This window comes from Cardiocondyla obscurior, linkage group LG10, assembly GCF_019399895.1.
Source record: "Cardiocondyla obscurior isolate alpha-2009 linkage group LG10, Cobs3.1, whole genome shotgun sequence".
Classification (NCBI taxonomy): Eukaryota; Metazoa; Arthropoda; class Insecta; order Hymenoptera; family Formicidae; genus Cardiocondyla; species Cardiocondyla obscurior.
In genome coordinates, this window is record NC_091873.1 from 5,894,861 (window position 1) to 5,916,513 (window position 21,653).

At 36.3% G+C, this 21,653-nt stretch overlaps 2 protein-coding genes across 4 annotated transcripts in view; one reads left to right on the plus strand and one right to left on the minus strand.

The window, feature by feature from the left end:
• LOC139106275 (uncharacterized) overlaps window positions 1-21,653 on the minus strand; it is a 117,828-nt gene that overhangs the window by 89,104 nt on the left and 7,071 nt on the right. The window lies entirely within an intron of this gene.
• On the plus strand, window positions 8,427-21,194 carry Ple (tyrosine hydroxylase ple). 2 transcript variants are annotated; one of them, XM_070662171.1, is made up of 7 exons: window positions 8,427-9,032; window positions 15,578-15,689; window positions 15,968-16,090; window positions 16,321-16,380; window positions 17,230-18,049; window positions 18,835-19,198; window positions 19,459-21,194. In XM_070662171.1, the coding sequence occupies exons 1-7, from the start codon at window positions 8,964-8,966 to the stop codon at window positions 19,624-19,626; spliced, it is 1,716 nt and encodes a 571-aa protein (XP_070518272.1). In that variant the 5' UTR covers window positions 8,427-8,963; the 3' UTR covers window positions 19,627-21,194. The 2 variants fall into 2 exon arrangements, with proteins under 2 accessions (XP_070518272.1, XP_070518274.1); XM_070662173.1 differs by lacking the exons at window positions 15,968-16,090; window positions 16,321-16,380 and having other exon boundaries at window positions 8,436-9,032.

Genomic DNA, 21,653 nt, shown 5'->3' on the forward strand with positions numbered 1-21,653 from the left:
CCAGAACGACTTCCTGCGTTATAGAATCAAAGAGCTATCGATCGCTCGCGTGATTTCGCTCGTGAAGACGTTCCAACAAATCGCGAAACTTTGCAAAAATGTTTCCATTACGGCGATTTTTTTAAATTAATTTTTAATAGACAAATTTTTTTTTTATTTTTAATATGTCAAAATAATAAAATACACTAAGCGCAATACTTATAAGTTTAAACAAAGTCTGTTAAAGAAATCTAAAAATAGCGAGTCAACACCTGCTCTATCCTGTCTTCGAATCTTCTCGTATTATTCATTTTCTACAAGTTTACGCTCTCGAACTAATAAAACGGAATCAAGCAATGATATTTATTTGCGCATATGATAATCGCATAAAATATCAGTGTAAGGGGTTTTTTTTTTTAATAAGCGTGAGCGAATGTTCGTAAAAGTATACTATCATCACATATACTATCACAAAAGAGAAATAAATAAGACGCATCAAAAATATCTACGCAAGGAAATCCAGTTTATTTTTCGTACTCTTTTCCCCCGCATAAAGTCGCGAGCATGTAACAAATTAAGTACCTACATGTCGTATTAATCCTTTTCAAAGGATCATCGTGAACGCGCTGCTTAAAGATAAAATGAAGAAAATCAGTGAAGAAATCAGAAGACGTCTCTAAATAAAACGCGCTTAAGCATATTTCAGATTACCAGGATAAAAGGCATTAAATTTTGCAATGTTGCAGCTGTTGAGTAAGTTGCAATAATAAGATATTATTGTTTGCGATGATATCGCGTGTGTTAATTTTTCCTAACTATTGACTTTGAGTCGTTACGGTTCTTTTTTTCTTTTTTTTTTAGCACCGCTGATGAACGATCACCGTCTGAAAAAATTAGCTTATCAACTACAGCGTTGATAGGAGAGCGTTATTACGCAATGTAATCTCGCACCTTAGAATACAGAGTAAAATCACTTGAACCGAGTAACGTCTTTAAAGCTCGAATCGTACCTGCTGCAATTACCGAGCTGATACACATCTAACGTTTAAACATTTTTAAACAAAGTAACGCTATGTTTACCGTATCCATAGTACTGTAATTCGTACGGAATAACTGTAATCATAGGGCAATTAGACAGTGATATAATCGTTTCTCAGCATCACGGAATCTATTACATGATAAGGCATTTTAAAATTCCAAATCTGTTGCATAACTATCGCGCATTAAAGAAGATCGAAAATATATATGAATATGACGTTACGATACTTTTGTGCCTCTTAACGTTGAAATTACAATCGGCGAGCACGTCACTCGTTATATCGTAATAAAGTAACTTATGCTTAATTAGAAAAATTAATATGTCTGCGAAAAGAATGAGAAAGAGGTGATAGAAATTCATTAAATTATTTCACAGATTCCTACTTTGATAGCAATAACGAAAATATATGTTAATGTGTAACTGTTGACATAGATAAGCTTTAAAAAAAAAAAAAAAAAGCCAACGATCCTTTATCATTAATGCGTCTTTGCACTTAGGCTCTTGCGTGTAATAAACGCATACGGCAGATGCGTGACGAATAGCTTTTTAAATTGTTACAAGAAATAATCGAGATAAGCGCGTCTTGTGTTCTTCTTATCTTTTATACAAGAATTAAAACATAAACATATTGAACATTTTTCTCCCTATCTTTATGAAGTCAATATTCATCACGATTAATATTACGTTTAAAGCAGCGCGCCGTCGCTATTCAAATGTGTTTATTCTATTACGTTAAAGTTTTTTTTTTTTCTTTTCTTACAATCGCCAATGAGTCACGTTACGTATTTTGCGGAGGGAAAAAAAGTTGCCTTATTGTACCGGGAATTATAATCCGTAACGTATCAATTAAAAGTATCGACCGGTAAAGCGGAACCAGGTCTATCGGTTGTCGGGATTTAGATCATCGAGACGGAATCACAAAACGATCCCCGACGTCCGCTGTCGCGTAATTAGACCTTGGTTCTCCAGTTCCGGCCGAGATCGAATTGCTTTCTGTTTCGCGGTGCTTGGTGATCGCCACGAGTGAGTAATCATCGACTTTATCAGTGCATGCGTCGCGTGAACTAATAGACCGGCCACGCACCGGTTAAGACAAAAAGAGAGAGGGAGAAGCATTGAACTCGGCAGACCTTAATCGAAGGGGAAAAAAAAAAGAAAGAAAAAAAAAGGTTCCGTTTCTTTTATGGAAAAGTTTTATGGATTATTTGCGTTCCCTTTGCAAACCGATCGCGATATATAGATATATTAGATTGTACTTTCAAGCATCGTTATTATCCTTTTAGTCACAATTTTGCAGCGACGCGAGTCGCTGCTGTTAAAGTACATTTTATCCTTTGTTTCGTGTCTTTCAATTGGCCTTGCATAACTCGCAAGTTACTTAAATTCATTGGCGAGACTTACTTATGAGTAAAACATGTCGTTATTAAACGAGATAATTATGTTATATAAATGTTTGTATGCATTTTAAATTCTGAATTCATAAAAATTTATTCATATTTTTCTATTTTTATTAATTTACCTAATTCTATTAATCATAAAAGTATTTCATCTGTCAATTAAATGTTTCAACAATATCATCGAAATGCTTTATTGCTGCATGTTGCATATTTGTACATACAACTGTATACGTGTTATACATCGTTAACGTTTTAATTGCTACTAATTTTTAATCAATTTCGAATGCTGTATATTTTAAAGATTATCTATTGGACGTTTAATTACCCGCGGAATTTCCGAACGAGATGTTATTAGTGATTTTTTCCTTAATTGTATAACCAGACATTTGTGTAAAATCCGTTGTAAATTTATAAGTTAAATGTGGAATTATCTTGATAACGACGATCAAAACAAGTCAAGTCATATATCTATTAAACCGATTTAAATAAGAGTTGAATTAGACTTTTACAATTTGCATGTAATTATTACGCTATACATATATGAATTACGTGCATAAAAAAAAGGATGTAATAAATTAATTAAAGTAGTCTAAATTATACAAAAGTTAATTTTCTAAACCATTAATATTTTATTTTCGATCGATTACGCGTACTTTTGTTCACATTTTCTTTTTTTTTTTTTATTTTAACCATTAACAATTTGATTTTTTAGAAACTGTAGGTCTCAATAATACAGTTGAAATTACGTTCAATGGACGATAATTGTCATGGCTATCTCTATCGTAATGATAATTCTTCCCAGATATCTTATAAAAATGAAATACTTCACGATAATTACGCAATGTGATAATTACTGCGTGCATACATCAACAGCATAAATCGACCTTTTTCGCATTAATTTTCTGAATATCTAAATGAGAGAGAATTACATAGAGTATGTAAATTTCTAGCGTGTAAAATGCACGCTATCACTATAAAAATTACTAGTGGCCTCATATTACTCAATTCAAATCACGATAAAATATTATAATGTAAATTACTTTAATATCACATCTCTATTTATTGTACCCATAGTAAGTATATGCACAAAGTATTAAATTTAATTATATTTTAAACGCCAGATTAAAATTAAGTTTAGAAAAAAAGAATAAAAAAATGAAACTATCGGTTTTGGGCGAATTATATCCGAGTGGATTTTCTATATCGAGCAAATTATTAATAAGCAATATCACAGTGATTAAAGTAGTAATTAGGTGACTTTATTACTACAATAATTATCATAATTGGACTCTCATATTGCCTATCAAACGCCGACGCTCCCAAGACTTGTTTATAATCAATCTATTTGCATTAAGAAACTTATTACCAGATTATTGTATAATAGTGTCTGGGTATTAGCATATGTCAATTATCGGTATTGATAAAAACTATTAAGTGCAATTATACAGACAATGTATATTACAACATATTTCTTTATCACTTTTTGAAAAAAAGAAAAAGGTAACTCTTATGATCGTATATGTTAATTTAAACCTTATTAAAGATATTTAGTTATGCTAGACTGCTGGAGCTAAATAATGATATTAAATCTGAATTGACAATGATATCTTTAAAGAAAGACATACGTCTTTGCGTTTTTTAAACGTAGTATTTTCATGAGTTATATAAAAAACCGATAGCCACAAGTTAATAAATCACATTTCTTATTAATTAATTCGTGTAATATGTATGGAATAGAATAATTTTACATCTAGTAATATGACGTTTCGTGTTTGGTTTTCTGATATTTAATAAATCAAACTAAGGCATGAATTTTAATGTAATGCTTGAAAAACTGAATATTTTCCATGATATACATGCAAAAATAGATATAGGAAAAATTAAAAAATTTTTATCATTTGTTAATAAATACATTTTGCAAAATAAGGAAAATCGAATAAAAAGAAGAAAATTTATACAATGGAATTTTCCTTGAATAATTCTACAAATTCGCAATAGAAGAATGGTAATTTTCGCAATTCTCTTACTAATAACAAAAAAAAAGAAAAAAAAAAAAGAAAAAAAAAGAAGAAGCTAAAAAGATGTGATACTCTTCATATAATAGAAAAATAAAGAATTAACTAATATTAAAGTTAAGCAATTCTATTAAAACTAATTTAGATTAAAAAAAAAATTCAACTAAAATATAAAATATAACTTTTAATGATAGCCTAATAGAATTTTCTAACATTCCTAACATTTTATCGATGATAAGAACAGATCAATTGGCATTCTACGTAGTAAGAATTTATGAAAGTCGTACGATTGTAAATTTATAAATCGTATATCTGCTAACACATGACATATCGGTGTTGCGTATAACACAAACCTCGGGTTTTGTTAAGTTCACGCGGCAAATCATACTCGTACGATCGCACATGTTCAATGCACACTTGATGTTGAAATCTTGTACCGAACTAAGGTTAAAACCATTATTAATTCCGCTAATATAAAGTAATTAATTAAACGCTGCGAATGCCGCATTCGCACTAATTTGTTCGAGTTATCAGATGAAAAGGTACGAAATGTCTAATTATGGCCTTAATCACGAACGACGTAACTCCTGACGTAAAACAAGTCCCATTCCATCTCTGAACACGCGGAGTGGCCTTGATACATGAAAGTGCGATCGCGTCTCATTTGGTATAACGATGACAAGTGTATACGTACAGTTTGCGTACACATACAAATAAATATACGTAATTATTCGTCCATATCTGCTAAAGAATCGACAATTTAAAACATATCTGTTTTTATATACTTTCGGATTTTAAACGACCTAAAAAAAATAAAAAAGAACGATCCGTATCTTTGCAAGAAAAATTAATAGAAGTATTGTTACAGTGTGCATTGATATGTATTAGATTTTAGAACCTCTATGGTAAATATCTAACGACACGAAATATAATTCCCGAGACAATCGATTCTTTTGACCTTAGAGTTTGCTCTGCACTAATCTAACTCATCGACCAAAGGCTAATAGTGATTTATCCGCGTCGATCGAGTTACGTAGTTTAATGATTTTCGTTACGAGATCAATTATTAATTTAATTTCTGTAGAGGAAGTTCAGTAAAGCTTTTCAACAACGTTCAAAATATGTAACCATAGTGTTTAAACTTTGATATTCTAATAATTTTCTTCTATTTTTAATAATTTCGCTTTTGATTATTGTAGTAATTATTTACTTTTTTCTTTAGTTATTATTTCGATAGCGTGCTTTATAGTTATTCCAAAGGAAAATACAAATGTCATTAGTTATTAAACGAAAAAGCAGTTAATCATTCTACACCCAAAGTTCATGAAACGACATCAATATGAGTTATCAATTAATGAAAAAGATGTAGCAGACACTACTGATTAAAGATGATCTCATGAAGAGGATAAATTCTAATGTATTTTTATTTAATAAAAGAGATAAATAATACGGAATATCTAATTGCATAATAATGATGAGTAAGTGGGAATAAACCCGGAACGAAATTAGATTAAAGTTTACGAAACCACGAAACTTAAACACGCACGTGCGGTTTTTCTTTGAAAAATACAATTTCAAGAGTGTGTCATTACTTTGTAATTATTTTGTCAATTTTACTTTTAAATTGTACTACTTTGAAAAGAAAGAAAAAAAAATAAAAATAAAATGTGCCTAAAAATCTAAGATTAAAGCTGATTAATTAGATTTAAATATTTGTATTATTTTTTTGTAAAATTATTATTGTATTATGTAACGTAAAGAAAGACAAACATGTTTACCTACTTATTTAAAACTAATCATAAAATATTAACTCCGATACTTATTTGTGCGAGTAACGTAAATCCCATACGTGTTTATCGTAAAGACAAATTGATACAGCGTGAAAGCAATAATGCACTATCGCGTTTTTTGAAACATGATTCACTGACGTTGCGGCTAAACGGTTCTTTTCTTCAGTAAAGATTATTCTCGGAAACTCCCAGCTTGGGAATCCACACTTTGAAACCGGATTGGCCGCTAAGGAGATCGGCAGAATTCAACTCGGCCACTTGGGAGTCCCCAAGCTATTCGTGCCTTCAAGCAACGAGTTCGTGACGTCGAACATTAACACATGATACGTTGCTGCCATACCTGAATGACGTCTAAGGAAAATTTCATCAATGAGCTGATAAACCGGTGAGATTATCAGAAACGGTTGTCTCCGGAAATATATTATGCGCCGCTTTTATAATTTCTCCGAAGGCCTGACTTTGAAATTGATATTGAAAATTAAAAAATACTGAATATTAATATAAAATACTGACGTTAGTTTTGTACGTTATAATAATTTTTTTTTATTTTTTTTTAAATAAATTATATTAAATTTTCCATGTACATTAAATAATGATTTTTATTTTGTGAACGTTTTATTTAAAAAATCTTTACGGCAATCGATCGTTACTATTTGAATTAATTAACGTTTCGCGTAATTACACGCGTCGGACACGTGCGCCTTCATTGATTTAAATAACATTTACGCATTTTCCTTCTCATCAATCTTCGTTTCCGATCGATAAGGTTTTTCTAGGAATGTTATCATATCTGAATAATCTCGCGCAGCTATTAATCAATAATAATCGAATTTCCGAAGTCTCTGGATCTCTGTCCAGCCTCCGTTACACAACGCCTTGTGTATGCAAATTCAATATTTTTCTATTTCTGTATACGCTCGTGTCATTATGTATATCATGAAGAGCAGGTTCTTAATGATACCAGCGATCGTGCCCCAGCTTTATTAAATATTCATTATAATATATCGACACACCTACCGAATGCACCATTGTTGACAAATGCGCGACAGAGGCTGGACCGTTCGCAGTCGTGTCTTTAGAAAGCCGTAAAAATACTAACACGTGCATTTTCTCTCGTAAGATCTTTCTCTCTGATCGCTTAATTGCGCGATCGCTCGCCTCGTGCGTGCGTACGTGCGTACATGTGCGTACGCACGTGAATGCGTTGACGTAGAAAGGTGCTAGGATCGGCGAGGATCGCGCGTATAAGCGATCGCACGAACGTCATTTGCGAGGAGCTAGTTCCGACGACGCGGACGTAAAACCGATCGTCGATTTAACCTTTAATGCACGGTTTACGCAAACCTACAGGAAAAACTACGTCAAGTGGTAAATTACCTTAACATCCTTTTTTTTTTTTTAGCGAGAGGTAAAAACTGGCTATTTAATTCGTTCAATCGAGCCTTGTAACATTAAACTAAACCTTATTTTTATCCATTTATACGATAATAATTACATAAAAATTTATTTTCCTTCTAAAAATCGTTTTACTTCTAAAAATGTACTTTTCAGAAATAATCGAAACCAATCTACCGTAATAAATAATCCTATTTTGAGACGCAAGTTATAAATACGTTGAGAAAATGCTGAAAATGATATTGAGAACTATAACAACATAAATTGCTCTATTTCTTGTCTTCTGTTCAAATTAATTTTAATAATCGCTTTTAAATATTTTTCACAAATAGCATGACTTCTTTTTTAAATAATAAAAGCAGACTGTTTCTAAAACTTTTTTTTACATTACTTAAACAATTATTCTGATTAAAGTAATTCTGTAAAGTAATTAATCTTAACGCTAAAATAATATATTCACACTTAACTCTTGTTAGAGTTCCTACGATCAGTGCATTGTTCAATATAAAATACTATGTCACGGCAATTTTTATCAGGTATTTATAGACAGATTTTGTGTCATACTACTTTTAACGTCAAGGACCAATTAATTCGTACTAAGAGTAATGAATTACTTGCAATTATTAGAGCCTATATAATTTGCAATATCTGTGCCATTAAAACTCCGTTATCGCGTTGACCGAGGTAAGATAAGAGATATCCTGCGGGAATCCACGAGATACGAAAACGTCAACATTTAGGTGAGGGATTTCCATCAATTCTCGTGATGGTCGTGATCTTCGTCAATGGTAGCAGCGCCGACGGCGCTGTGACGGCATCGACGGCTACAACGGCGGAGGTGGTAGCGGCGGCTGCTGCTGGTGGACCACCCGAAACGACGATAGGGTGGGGGCACCCCTGACCCCAACATTAGCAGGCGGTGAAGGGAGGCAACGTTTATATGCGGAGGCAATCCGCCCCGTAGACGCATTCGCTCGTACGCTCCGTTCAAAGCGGACTTAAGTAGTAGAAGCTCGTTATTGTCGCCGACGTGCTCTGTCGTTTATCGTAGTCGAACCGTAGCAGAAACGGACGGATCGAGACCGAAGAGGACGTAGCCGGAGCACAGCGGGATATACCGAAGTCGAAAAAGCGCGGAAAAGATCAACCGGAAGTCTATTCGTGTAAATTTTTTCGCGAGCAGTAGTGAAGAGCTCACGCACGTCATCTACTGCGTTTTCCTGTGGTCACCAGCAGGCCGAGAACCGATAGAAAGACGCCTAAGTCGATCGACCGTCGAATTGGGAAAGAAAAAAAAAAACCTTCCTAAATTAATTTTTATCTGAGAAAGAAGAGTGATAAAGAGGATATGATGGCAGTCGCAGCCGCTCAGAAAAACCGCGAAATGTTCGCCATCAAGAAGTCTTACAGTATCGAGGTAAGTCCAATTTTTTTTAATTAATTAATAAATTACTAACTTGATTGAAAAATATTCTAGATATTGTTAAAAAGTATTATAAAAAATTAAAAAACAATACATCTTCAAAGATTTCAATAAGGGTTAAATGTAAATTTATAAATATACTATTTTAGCGTCAGAATTAATTACATTTTAAAAAATTATATTTGCTAAAATTATAATTAAAAGGTTTATAAAAGATTTTTCTACGTTGTAAAAAAAAATGTCATGTTCTTTGTGAAAATATCCCTAAAAATTAATGAATATTGGAAGCGTCGATTTATAACAAAAACTTTCAAGTATATACAGTTTTAAAATATTAGATTTAAAAACAAATTTTAATTTTACATAAAAAAAATACTTATATCTAATTTAATAATTTATTATTGCCTATTCAATTTCATACTTCTCCATAAAAAAAAGTCATGTTCATGATAAATTTGCGATTAATTTATAAAGACGTTTATATTCGCCATAGTCAAAAATGATCTTATTGTTCTATTCATGTAAACGTCAAGAGCAACAGGTTCGATTAAAAAGACCTTGGTAAGCGCGCGAATCCAGCCGTTCATTTAAATCACCGTAACACATAGGAATGTCTGTCTGAAGACGGTTGAAAATGTCATTCTAGTTTCTTAATGCGAGAATTCTAATATTTCGACAAATGTCATTGCAAAACTTGATCTTGTAGTATATGCAACAGTTCTTGCATATTTTTTATCGAATTATATGAAATTACATGCACTTTATATTCATTATAGAGACACGAGTGCCTCCACGGGTGCTACGCCATGCGCTCTGACTTAATTATACGATTTCTGTACACAGCGCGTGTGTTTGCTTTTGTAGTTAGATTCCTCGAGATTTTTCTGGCTAACGGCACATTTCGAAATGGGTGAAAAAATTGCGTCAGAAAATCGCTTAATGGTGCATGTGTGTCGGTTCCGCTCTTTCTCAATCTTAATAACCGGAGACCAACGCAAGTGAAATTCTCACGTAGGCCCGGCGAAACGGAGAAGAGTCCTCGCGCAGAGAAAGTAAATGCGCTGTTCATTATCCTGTTTACGCAATGTTATTGACCTTGTCGCAGTATTAATGAATATTTAATTGCTGAGGTCACATTTTGTATGGATCACATTCGAGAATTTTTCATTCCATTTCAATAATCTAAAAATCGGCCCGACGTCGAACTTCACATTTCTAAATTATCGGCAAAATTTAGCCGTTCGTCAAAATAATAAAAATGTCTTATTTGCATTAAACGTAATATTTACATAAAGCATTTCGACAATTTAATTGAATTGATTAATTAATAGAAGAAACAAAAAAAAAAAGATTAAAGTCTTAATGCCATTCGGTCGCTGCGAGTCTTTTACTTTGATAGTTTTTTTTTTTCGTTCTGATTAAATTAAAATATTATAAAAAATAGCTGTAGAGATAAGACGTTCAATGTCCTCGGCTCGCGTGCATAAATATACATAAGTTTGAAAACTGATTCGTGCAAAGGCAGCTGATGCAAGATCCGTGACACCTAACAGACGCGAAAAATCAATCTGCTGACGAGGCATGAGATTACACGAGGAAGTAGCCGGTCGCGAGTCAGCTGTTTGTAAGAAGATGCAACGCTTGGGAGAAACCGGCGAGTCTCGGCGCGAATTTACTTTTCAGCTATGAAACTCGTCGAAAGACAAACAGCACCCGCCTTTCTTGTCAAACGTTACGCAAATCGCAAAATAGCCGCCGTATCATCCCCTTTCTCTCGCGAATTGTTTGCGTTTTTATTTGATGCATAAAACTGCATTTGCATATTTATTCCACGGCAATTAGTATAAATAGCAAGATAACAATAAACAATTGCAAAACGGTTCTGCGCGGAGGATACAATTATCGATTATCTTTACATAGTCGTTCTCGAATACGTAATGATAACTGGAACTGATGTGTAACAGTATTTTTTAATACGTACCGTGCGCGTCCCGTCTTCGTCTATTTTGCAAATTACAGCTTGCGGAAACGACTCGTCTTTCCTCACGTAATTACGTTTTTTTTCTCTCTCTATTTCTCTCTCTGTAAGATCTCACGCTAATAGTTTTAATCGATACTTTTTCGAGGTTGCCGCGTTTTTCTTTTATCTCTCCGAAGCATGTAACGCATGGTGGGTTACGATAGCAAGGTTAATTCCGGTCTCTATTCGCGTCGAATAAGTTGTACGACAATTTATAATCGGCGAGCTTACGAGGTTATTCGCTTTTTTTTGTTTCTCTCTTTTTTTTTTTCCTCCTGTACGTGTACTCATAACGGCGATATGAAATTTCGTAACGGCACGGGAATAATCGGCAAGGTCTATGTCTCATTTCTCACGCGATATCGGATTTATTTCTTTATCAACCGGCGCTAAACGTACATCGGTGATCGCTACTCGGATCTTTTCGACTCCTACTGTTTTTCCCGAACGATCGAGGATCTATCGACGCAAAAATACTAGCGCGAATAGCTTAAATCGCTGATGTATGCAAGATCGAATGCTAATCGTAGACTCGGCAGAGTTTTCCCGGAATATTGCAGTCTTCATTCATGAATAATTCAACATTGTTATACGTGCGCATTGGAGATACCGTTACCAACGAATGACCAATTAATATTTCTCGATCGTGCAATATTTTTATAAATTATTATTTCAATACTTAAAAATTTAGCCTCTGTCCTCTTTCTCTTTGAGAAGACACCCGGACTTCCTCCAGCCGCTGTACGATTTGTTATTTACATCTGTCTGTATAAATATGAGAACGCGTCACTTCGGTGTGACGACTTAGTCAATCTTACACTTTCTCCGCGGTGGTCTATGGACCGGAGGCGCCGATGTGCGTAGACAAACTAGCTAATCATCGCGTAAAATTCCAAATTGCATTAAATAAAAATTAAGAAAACAGTTCTACACCTACATAGACATACGTATACGACAAAAAAAATTAATTATATGATTCTAAATTATAAATTAATAATCTCCAAAGACTTTAATTATATTCTCTTGTTACGGAAGAATATAGTATCTACCAAAATGCCTGGCGATTTCAATTCCGGCGGGTAGTGTCTTTCTATTAGTGCTTTCAATCTCGGAAGTAAATGCATCCGGCTAATGCAATAGATATGCACATTTAATATTATCAATTTCATGCCGATAAAATTGCACTTGTTCGCTTCGAATTACGCGTGTGCGTTAATATCGATTCTTACTTATTGGACGATCGCGACGAGTCTGATTCACTCGAACGGCACTTGTATATGCGCACACACCGGATCTAGATACTGGACCAGATCAAATCCGGAATCAGTAATGTGCGACCGATAGTTATCACGTTGACGATCGATGGTTGGCGGTAACGCGGGGTGAAAAGTGTACCAGCCTTGAGTAAATTTCCTACCGCGATCGCGTCGTCAATGCGGATACTATTTCGCGTTTCTGTTATTTCAGATATTCGATCAATTTAAATCATTTTTCAGCCAGATAATTTCGCTGTCTAGTTGAATTAATTAATCAATTCGTATATAAATCGCTATCAAAAATATTGATTACTCTTTCGACCGTGATGGAACCGGTCTTTTTCTCTTTTTATTTTTATTTACTTTTTATATATGTAAACATATATATATATATTTTTTTTTTAATGAAAATTCTGATTTAATCGATTCTAGATTGCGATATAACGACTGATGAACACGCACGGTTATGGGTTGTTTTTCTTAAGTCAGTCACCTTGCCCTAGAAGCATCCGTCCACGCGACCACTTGCTCAAACTCCACTTATAGAATAACATTAGAGCGAACGGCGGCGAATTTATGGGCCATTTGCGTTTTCACAACGTGATCTGATAGCACCCTCCCGATACCAAGGCTGCTACTGCTAATCGGTTATATTAAGCAGGATTATATCGTCGCCGTTGCGAAATCAATCTCCGGCCTCGCGCATGATAATTATGAATATATTATAAATATGAGAGTGAAGTGATTGTATAAAGCGGCTAAGAAAGAGAAAAAGAGAGACACGCGAAAGAGGCCCTGAACGCTGCACCCGTTATTCGCCTTCGGAGGTCCGCGGCACATGTTTGCTGCATTCGCAATTATCCTTTACGCGTGTAACTCGTGTACTACATGCGTGCGCGTTTACACAGGCGTATAACGCGAGCTTGCAATAGTAACGGTATTATTTAAGCCGCCCGCTTCGTCGGGACCCGATTGTTCTCTCTCCTAAGGCGAGAGGAATCGCGTAGACACGAGATTAACGTTACATATATTTCAGTGAATTTAATCGGTGTAATAAATGTAATGAGTTTAACTTTTTAATTAATTGGCAGGCAAAAACGAATAATTTAAATATTAATGTTTTTGATAATTTCAAGAAACGAGCACTCAACGATTATAAATGTTCTACCGAGGGAAATTTTTTTTCAATTATTAATCGTCGCTCGAATAATAAATTGAATATTACATATCGCGTAGTGGATATTATGTGCACGATAATTTCTTGTAAATCGCTACTAATATTTCAATTTTTACTACTGTTAGAACAGGATCATAAATAATAAACTATAAATGGGATATTTATAATTATCGGAAAGATAAGTAAAAAATCAATCGCGATAGCAAAATCCGTTCGAATAATTGGGCAGCGATCGTAGAGCTAAGTTATGCGAACGCAATTTTAATGACCAACCTTGGTAATATTATCCACGAGACATTACACCGCATTAGCATCGTAATCGACTGATATTCGCATAATGTTAGAACTGCACTAGAAAACGTATAAAATCTAACAAATATCATATTTTCGGATAGAATGCTCGTTAAATTGCACGATGTACGAAACACATTGTGGCTAACTAATTTGAGATACATCTTGATTAAATTTATTATTATTAATCGTTACGATTACTCGCTTGCTTAATACTTTTAAATAAAACTGAAAGCAATATTTCAAAGATTAATCGTCAATTTAAATCAATTAAGACAGCACGTGAGTTTTACTATGTTACTGTGTTATAAAATTTTTCAAGAATATCAAAAGGGCTAATTAGACGTTGAAAAATTAAAAACGAAGCAACGAGCGTCGCGGATAAAATTAACGCGATCGTAGAGAAGGCGAGAATGAGAGAAATAGAGATCCTGTTCGTCTACGGATACGATTCCTCTGCCGTACGGTGGGTAATTACTCGACTTGCCGATTCGAGGTCGTTTCTTTTGCATCTTCGGCTGCACGTTCATGCGATTTCACAAGGTCGGGAACAACATTCCTACGGTACTTGCTGTTTGCACGATTGGACATTCGCGTCGTTTATTTGCCGAGTTGTCGTCGCGCCGCGTTTTCATTCTTTTTCACTCGGACGGCCAGTCACCGTCTCATACATCAGCTGCCTAATCGATAAATATTTGTCTATATTCGTCACTTTCGCGGACAACAATCGCAACTTACGCGGACGGCTGACAGCCACGCGCAGCTCTTTGCGACGGGAATTAATTAACTCGCGATTTTATCGATGCATTTGGATGAGATTTGTCACGCGCTAGCCGTTCCTTCGATATGTTATCGCGTTATGTCGCAATTACTCGGCATAGTCATCCATGCCATCGGTGGAGTACTTGGCCCACATAACGATGCGCGTTGTTAAGGGATTGCTAAACGCTTTCTCTGAACTGTGTCAACCAATGACTTTGCTAGAAAACGCAACTAGGTCTCCAATGGTACTATATGTACACCGCGATAGCTAGGAATTTGAATGATCGGTGGCGCATGCTTGCCCAGGTTTTCGCTAAATAAGGACGTATATTTTAATCCTTGCCTCGATAGACTCGTCCAATTATTTTCTTTTTCCTAACGCGAATAAGTTCTAAATGTTCTTTCCACGTAAAAAATTTATGTACGTTTGTACATGGTCGAATTCATAAATAAATTTCATAAGTAAATTTTTATTTTTATAAGTAAAATAGTATGTAAGTACAAATTTATTTTAAGTAAATTTTGTTCATTAAATTAAATATATTAGAGTGAGCGTTAATAGAAGAAATAAGATTTATTAATCTTTTTCTACGAACGGTCTAAATGGTGGACAAGTTCCCTTTCGTTTCTTCGCCGGAATTAATTCATTTCCGATACTTCAACGACAAGAGGACGGAAGTCGCGAAAATTCATTTCCGTGCCTTTTGTTCTTTATCCGATTTAAGCGACGCTCGGTCGAACTGACGGGTTAGATTTCCGTTTCATCTCACGCCAAAGGTAGCCACGAAAATCAGAACTCGGCTAGTCAAGACGAGAGGACATCCGCCCTTTAAAGTTCCAAATTATATCTCTAATTGCTTTTGTGCACGCGTAACAAAATAAAACGAATTACGTGAATGTAATGTAACATCGTTAGTCAGGATTTAATCGTACGGAAGTGACGGAAATTAATTTTTTTTTTCCTTATCTTTATCAAAACTATCATAATTTTATATACGTATACGTAAGCTGTATTTTGTATTTATATTTTCAGAACGGATATCCGGCGCGACGACGTTCTCTTGTAGACGATGCCCGTTTTGAGACCCTGGTCGTCAAACAGACGAAGCAAAGCGTACTCGAGGAAGCTCGACAACGAGCGAATGGTGAGTCTTACGAATGCTATTATATGTATTTTATACGAACTCTTCTTAGTGTCATTTATAATATAGAAACAAATACTTTTATATCGTTAGATACCTGCATGATTGTAGAGTTGTTACAGCCCACCCTATTACTGTTTAAAAAATTTTTCTCTTTTCGTTTAAAAACAAAAATTTATCTTTTACGAACGTAAGTCGAGAATATAGCGAGACAATATATGTATATCGTATGTGCATGTCGATGTTAATACCGCATGGCGTGTTTCTTTGTTATCGAATAGACACGAACGCGGATCAAACAATTACGTGTACTCAGGATCAAAAAGAACAGGGAGAGCATTACGACGTTTCGTCAAGCGATGACGAGCAGATGGAGTCTTTAGTTTGCGCGACGAAAAAGGAAGGTTTGTATACACGAGTTGAAAAATTCGAAACGATCTTTGAATAATTGGGGCACGGCGTGTATTATTACTGTGAAACATAATCGCGATCATAATTGATATGACAATTTTTATTATTTACCGTAAATATGTTACAATGCTAAATCGGTCGATATTAAACGCATCTGCCGCCAAGTATTCAAGAGTATGTAAATGTTGCATACGGCATGAAGCATGAAACGTATAACTTTCAGAAGCGAAAGCGGAGGCTTCCTCGGACAGCGATGGGAAACCGGACGACGACGACGACGACGGTGAGTACGTTTTCTATCCCCTGACCGTAATTGCGACGTCCCGTCCGCATCGCGTCGCGAAATGTCACGTTGCGCAACGTAAACGAAATAGGAAATGGATAATTGCGCGCGAAGGAGGTACGCGCGCGGTGCGCGACAGAAGGATAAGAAGGCGATAGTAAATGGAGGGTGAAACGATCGCTATTGTCGACGGTCGACAGAGCGAGTGCTCGGTCGACACTCAGAGGGGGTGAATTACGTCTGCGAGCTATTTCCGTCTTTTTCCAGCCCGCCCTCGGCCACCGCTTTTGTGCATTTAGAATCGTATTACCGGAGCCTTTCTCGAGATTTCACAAGCGACCCTGCGTGGCCGCAGTAAACGTGTAACACGGTTATTCCTTTTCGCGTTACCTTCCATCTCGCCGGCACGTTCGCGCCCACGACAATGGTGGCTACTTTGCCACTTTTCCCGTCGTCCCTGCGGCCAAGTAGACGATGCCGTTTCCGACGTGACGGCGAGGCGCTATACGAAAATGGACTTTGAATTGCCCGATTATTACCGCCCGCGGAAGTCACTTAAGATATTCGCAAGAAGTTATGCCCGAAAGAATTGCTCCCGAGAAAGTTCTATAGATCAAATACGCTTTTTCCATTTTTCAGTTATAATATATGTGCCAATAAAACGCTCATATTTTCTTGAATCTCGAATTTACGTAGAGTTACGTCATTTAGCGGCAAGTCTTTTTTTTTCTTTTTTTTTTTAAAGATCCTGATTACTATTTATTAATTATGTGAATAATTCAAATTTGTTTTAAAAAAATTTGCGATGTTATCAAGCTAGATTAGACAATGTTCGATTTTTTTTCGCAGATGCTGGACTAACCGAAGAAGAAATAGTGCTCGCGAAAACTATAGCCGAGTCCCCGGATAGCGAGCAAAGCGTGCAGAAAGCGGCGCTGGTATTGAGATTGCGAGAGGGCATCGGTTCTTTGGGCAGAATTCTGAAGACGATCGAAAATTTCAAGGGCGCGATTACGCACGTCGAGACACGGCCTTCTAAGAAGGAAGGTCTGCAGTTCGAGGTCTTGGTCAAGATTGACATGAGCAGGCAGAGTTTATTGCAACTGATTAGAAACCTGCGGCAGAGCGCGGCCTTGGACGGCGTGACCTTGCTCGCCGACAATTCCGTAAGCATCAAAGATCCCTGGTTCCCTCGTCACGCGGCCGATCTCGACAATTGCAACCACTTAATGACCAAGTACGAGCCGGATCTCGATATGAATCACCCGGGTTTCGCCGACAAAGAGTACCGCGCACGTCGCAAAGTCATCGCCGAAATCGCATTCGCCTACAAGTACGGAGACCCGATACCTAGTATCCCTTACACCGAAACGGAGAACGAGACTTGGTCGCGCGTCTTTAACACCGTGCTGGACCTGGTGCCGAAACACGCGTGCGTGGAGTACCAGAGGGTTTTCAAGAAATTGCAAGAGGAGAGGATCTTCGAGCCGCACCGTATACCGCAATTGCAGGAAGTCAGCGACTTCCTGAAGAGGAACACGGGATTTACTCTACGACCGGCCGCCGGACTTTTAACGGCGCGGGACTTCTTGTCCAGCCTCGCTTTCAGAATATTTCAGAGCACCCAATACGTTCGCCACGTCAACAGCCCGTATCACACCCCCGAACCGTAAGTTCTTATAGTTTATTTATTAATTTTTTTAATTGTCTACTAGCTAGCTTGCATTTATCGGAACATAAAATTAATTATCGGAAATTAACAAAAAGAAAAAAAAAATATTTATATCCTAATTATCCCAGAATTTATTTTTGAGTACAGATAAAAATTTTAATATACAGATAATTTTATGTTTGCGACGAACTATTAAGCAAACAGATAAAAAGAACTGTATAAGACGCGCTAGAAGATAATAAGGTGTCGAAACTGCAACATGACTTTAAATAAAAATCGGGCTTTGTAAAGGTCGCTCTGGCTTCGCGTCACGGCCTGCCCGTGTCATGTCAAACTGCAAGGCAATCGATATTGCGTTATGACGGGAGCCTGCACCCGGTGGTACACAGAGAACGATGATAATAAAATTACCGCGCCTCTCTAAGCTCGTAATGGAACTCTAATTGGCTTTTAACGACACGATGGCGTTGATAACTCAGTTCCACAGTTGCGAACTCGTTTCTCCGCGCAGCGATACGCGTCACAGTATGACTTCTAAGAACTAAGACAGCTTTCGAGATTGTAAGAATGGAACGGCATCTTGAAATGGTTCGCGCAATTTATTCGATAATGCCTAGCATTTTTAATTTATTTAACGCAGTTAAAATCTTGTCACGCGAAATAACGTATTTAAATATCGCAGGCTGCGACGATTTTATTAAGTCTTCGCGTCGAAAATTAACCGAGTAATAAATTCGAGCACGTAACATATTAATTAAAATTAATTTTTGTTCTATTTGCAGAGATTGCATTCACGAGCTCTTAGGCCATATGCCGCTTCTGGCTGATCCTAGTTTCGCTCAGTTCTCGCAAGAAATTGGACTTGCGTCCCTCGGAGCCTCAGATGAAGAAATCGAAAAGTTATCAACTATCTACTGGTTCACGGTTGAATTCGGTCTTTGCAAAGAGGGTCCCGAAGTTAAGGCTTATGGCGCTGGCTTATTATCAGCCTACGGCGAACTCCTGCACGCATTGAGCGATAAATGCGAGCATCGAGCTTTCGATCCGTCAATTACCGCTCTCCAAAAATATCAAGATCAAGATTACCAGCCGATATATTACGTAGCCGAAAGTTTCGAGGATGCCAAGGAGAAATTCCGTCGTTGGGTAAGTGCGAAAGAGATAATTTAAATCATGCGTTTAAATAGACGGTACGGCATTGTGTGGAGTGAATTTCAATTTCTTTTCGAATCAGAGAACAGTACTTTTTTATTTTTTGCACATACATATATATTTCTCGCTAATTCAATTTTTTTTTAATTTCTTTTTCTCGCAAATAAAGGCTAGAAGTCTCTATTCGTTTCCGCTATCTATTGTTTCTTGGTTTGGTAAATGAGCTTACTCATGAACATTGATTTTACTTGCAGGTGGCTACTATGAGCCGGCCATTCGAGGTCAGATTCAATCCGCATACGCAAAGTGTCGAAGTCCTCGACAGTGTCGATAGAATGGAGGGTCTGATTTCACAACTCAATACCGAGATGACCCACCTCACGAATGCCGTCAACAAAATGAAAGCGAGACAGTTTGCGTAAGAATGAGAACTTCCGCGTAAACGTTCGCACCCGGTTTATTCCTTTTTTGCGCGTAACCATCGAACCTCGAGATCGATTATAGCCAATTAAATAATTTTTAATCACTTCGATGACAATAACTTTCGATAATCTATCAAACTGCTGATAATCATACCGCGGGGGAACACTTTTCCTAGTAATTGTAACAGAGCTTAACGAGTCTTTAAATACTGTGCGTTTCGGAAGCGCATTAATTCGACCAAATAATTTTAAGGAAGCTACGAGATTTTTACTTGCTTCGATTGCGAAAGGATTCGTTTTAAATAAGAAAAAAAAAGAAATATATTTTTACGTTTATCGAGACTTCATCCTCCAGGTTCGGTGGAGCATGTCATTTCATCGTCATTTCTATCGCTTAATTCGTTCGTCATTCCGTGTATAAAATCGTTTCATTTGCATTGTTATACGCGTGTACGCGTTCCGATTACACGCGAAAAGTGAATGCCGCTCTAAATATATCGCGTGGTTATCTATTCTGCTACATTCCGCCAAGATAATGATGCAATTTAATTAAATAATGAATCACATTGTGGATTAAGTAATTCGGGACAGCTCAAGCTCTTGTCCTCGAATGTCTTTACGCAAAATGAGCGGAAATGTATATCGCAAGGTTATCTTTGAAAAAAAAAGAAAGAAAAAAAAGAAAAAAAAAAGAAGAATCCTACTATATATTTTTAATCAATAGCTACGCGACGCGTACACGTGTATGAGAGATTTTCACATTATTATTATATTATTATTAATTATTATTTCGTTCTATTCTATGGTTACATAATAATGTATTATTACGTTATTACATTTAAATTTGCTTAATCCAGCAAACACTGGCATACGCCCCGATACTTCGTAGTAAAATCTACGATCAGTAGATGTTATAACACGAGATGGTTGTCGCTAATTGTAAGAGTTATTGTAGTCTTATAGAACTTGTAGAACTCGCGGGATTGATTCCTCATCGCGATAGAATTTGTTGTTCTAATGTGAATGTACAGTATTCTCTTCTTTCGCGAATCAATCGTCAGTCACGGCGACTGTCGACGAAAAAGCCGTTGGGCGATACGAAAATACGCCCGCCCAACGCAAACTGAGCGCGTTTAGCAGACATTTTTTTTTTTAATCGGTTTGTCGCACTTAATTTAGAATTTACCTGCATCGAATTAAACAGTATTTCGTAAAGGATATCTTTAAGTTGTGTTCTTACGTAGATAGTAAGCATTATGGACGTTCGCGTCGCTTTTCGTTCGATCGAACTCTTTGAAGACTACGATCCTCAAAAGGTTCCCGATGCTCGCGAAGCAATGTTGCTTTAGAGAAATACTATTTAGCGAGTAGTGCGAGTCCCTGCTTGCGCACGCTATGCTATTAAAATCGCACCGATCCGTATGAAATATTTTTTTCTCGTACGTGCATGTGCGTGTAACCCACCCTTGTTAGATTGTAGCTAAGGCGGTCAATACATATGACATGTTTCCTTTGTATTATATTGTAAAGTACTCAGAGCATAATAAAAAGTTAAGATATGAATCTTACATGTGTTATTATCCTTTAGCCCGACATATGTTTGTATAATTGCGTGAAATTAACCGAAAATCCTGTATAAATTAGTAATGTAATTATTGGCGTGATTATCTTATCGGCATTTTAGCCATTACGAACGTCAGACGTAATTAAATATTAGTAAGCCGGACTTAATTGGAAACGCTTTGAACCAAGTAAAATTACCTCTCGCGTTGTAACGTACGTCGCTTCAAAATGCGTGTGTCACTTAAATATTTATTTTTTATTTTATTTTATCTTTTTCTATAAGACTTAAATATAATAATGAAAAATAAAATTTAACCGAATGCATCTAATGTCTATCGTAAAATTTATAATCCGTAGCGTTGCGTTTTCTATGCATATACGTCAAATCTTGGAACGAATACGGTGAGAGAAAGTAATGTCTCTCATCGACCAAATAGCTTCCTTCTTTACTCATCAGCTTATTT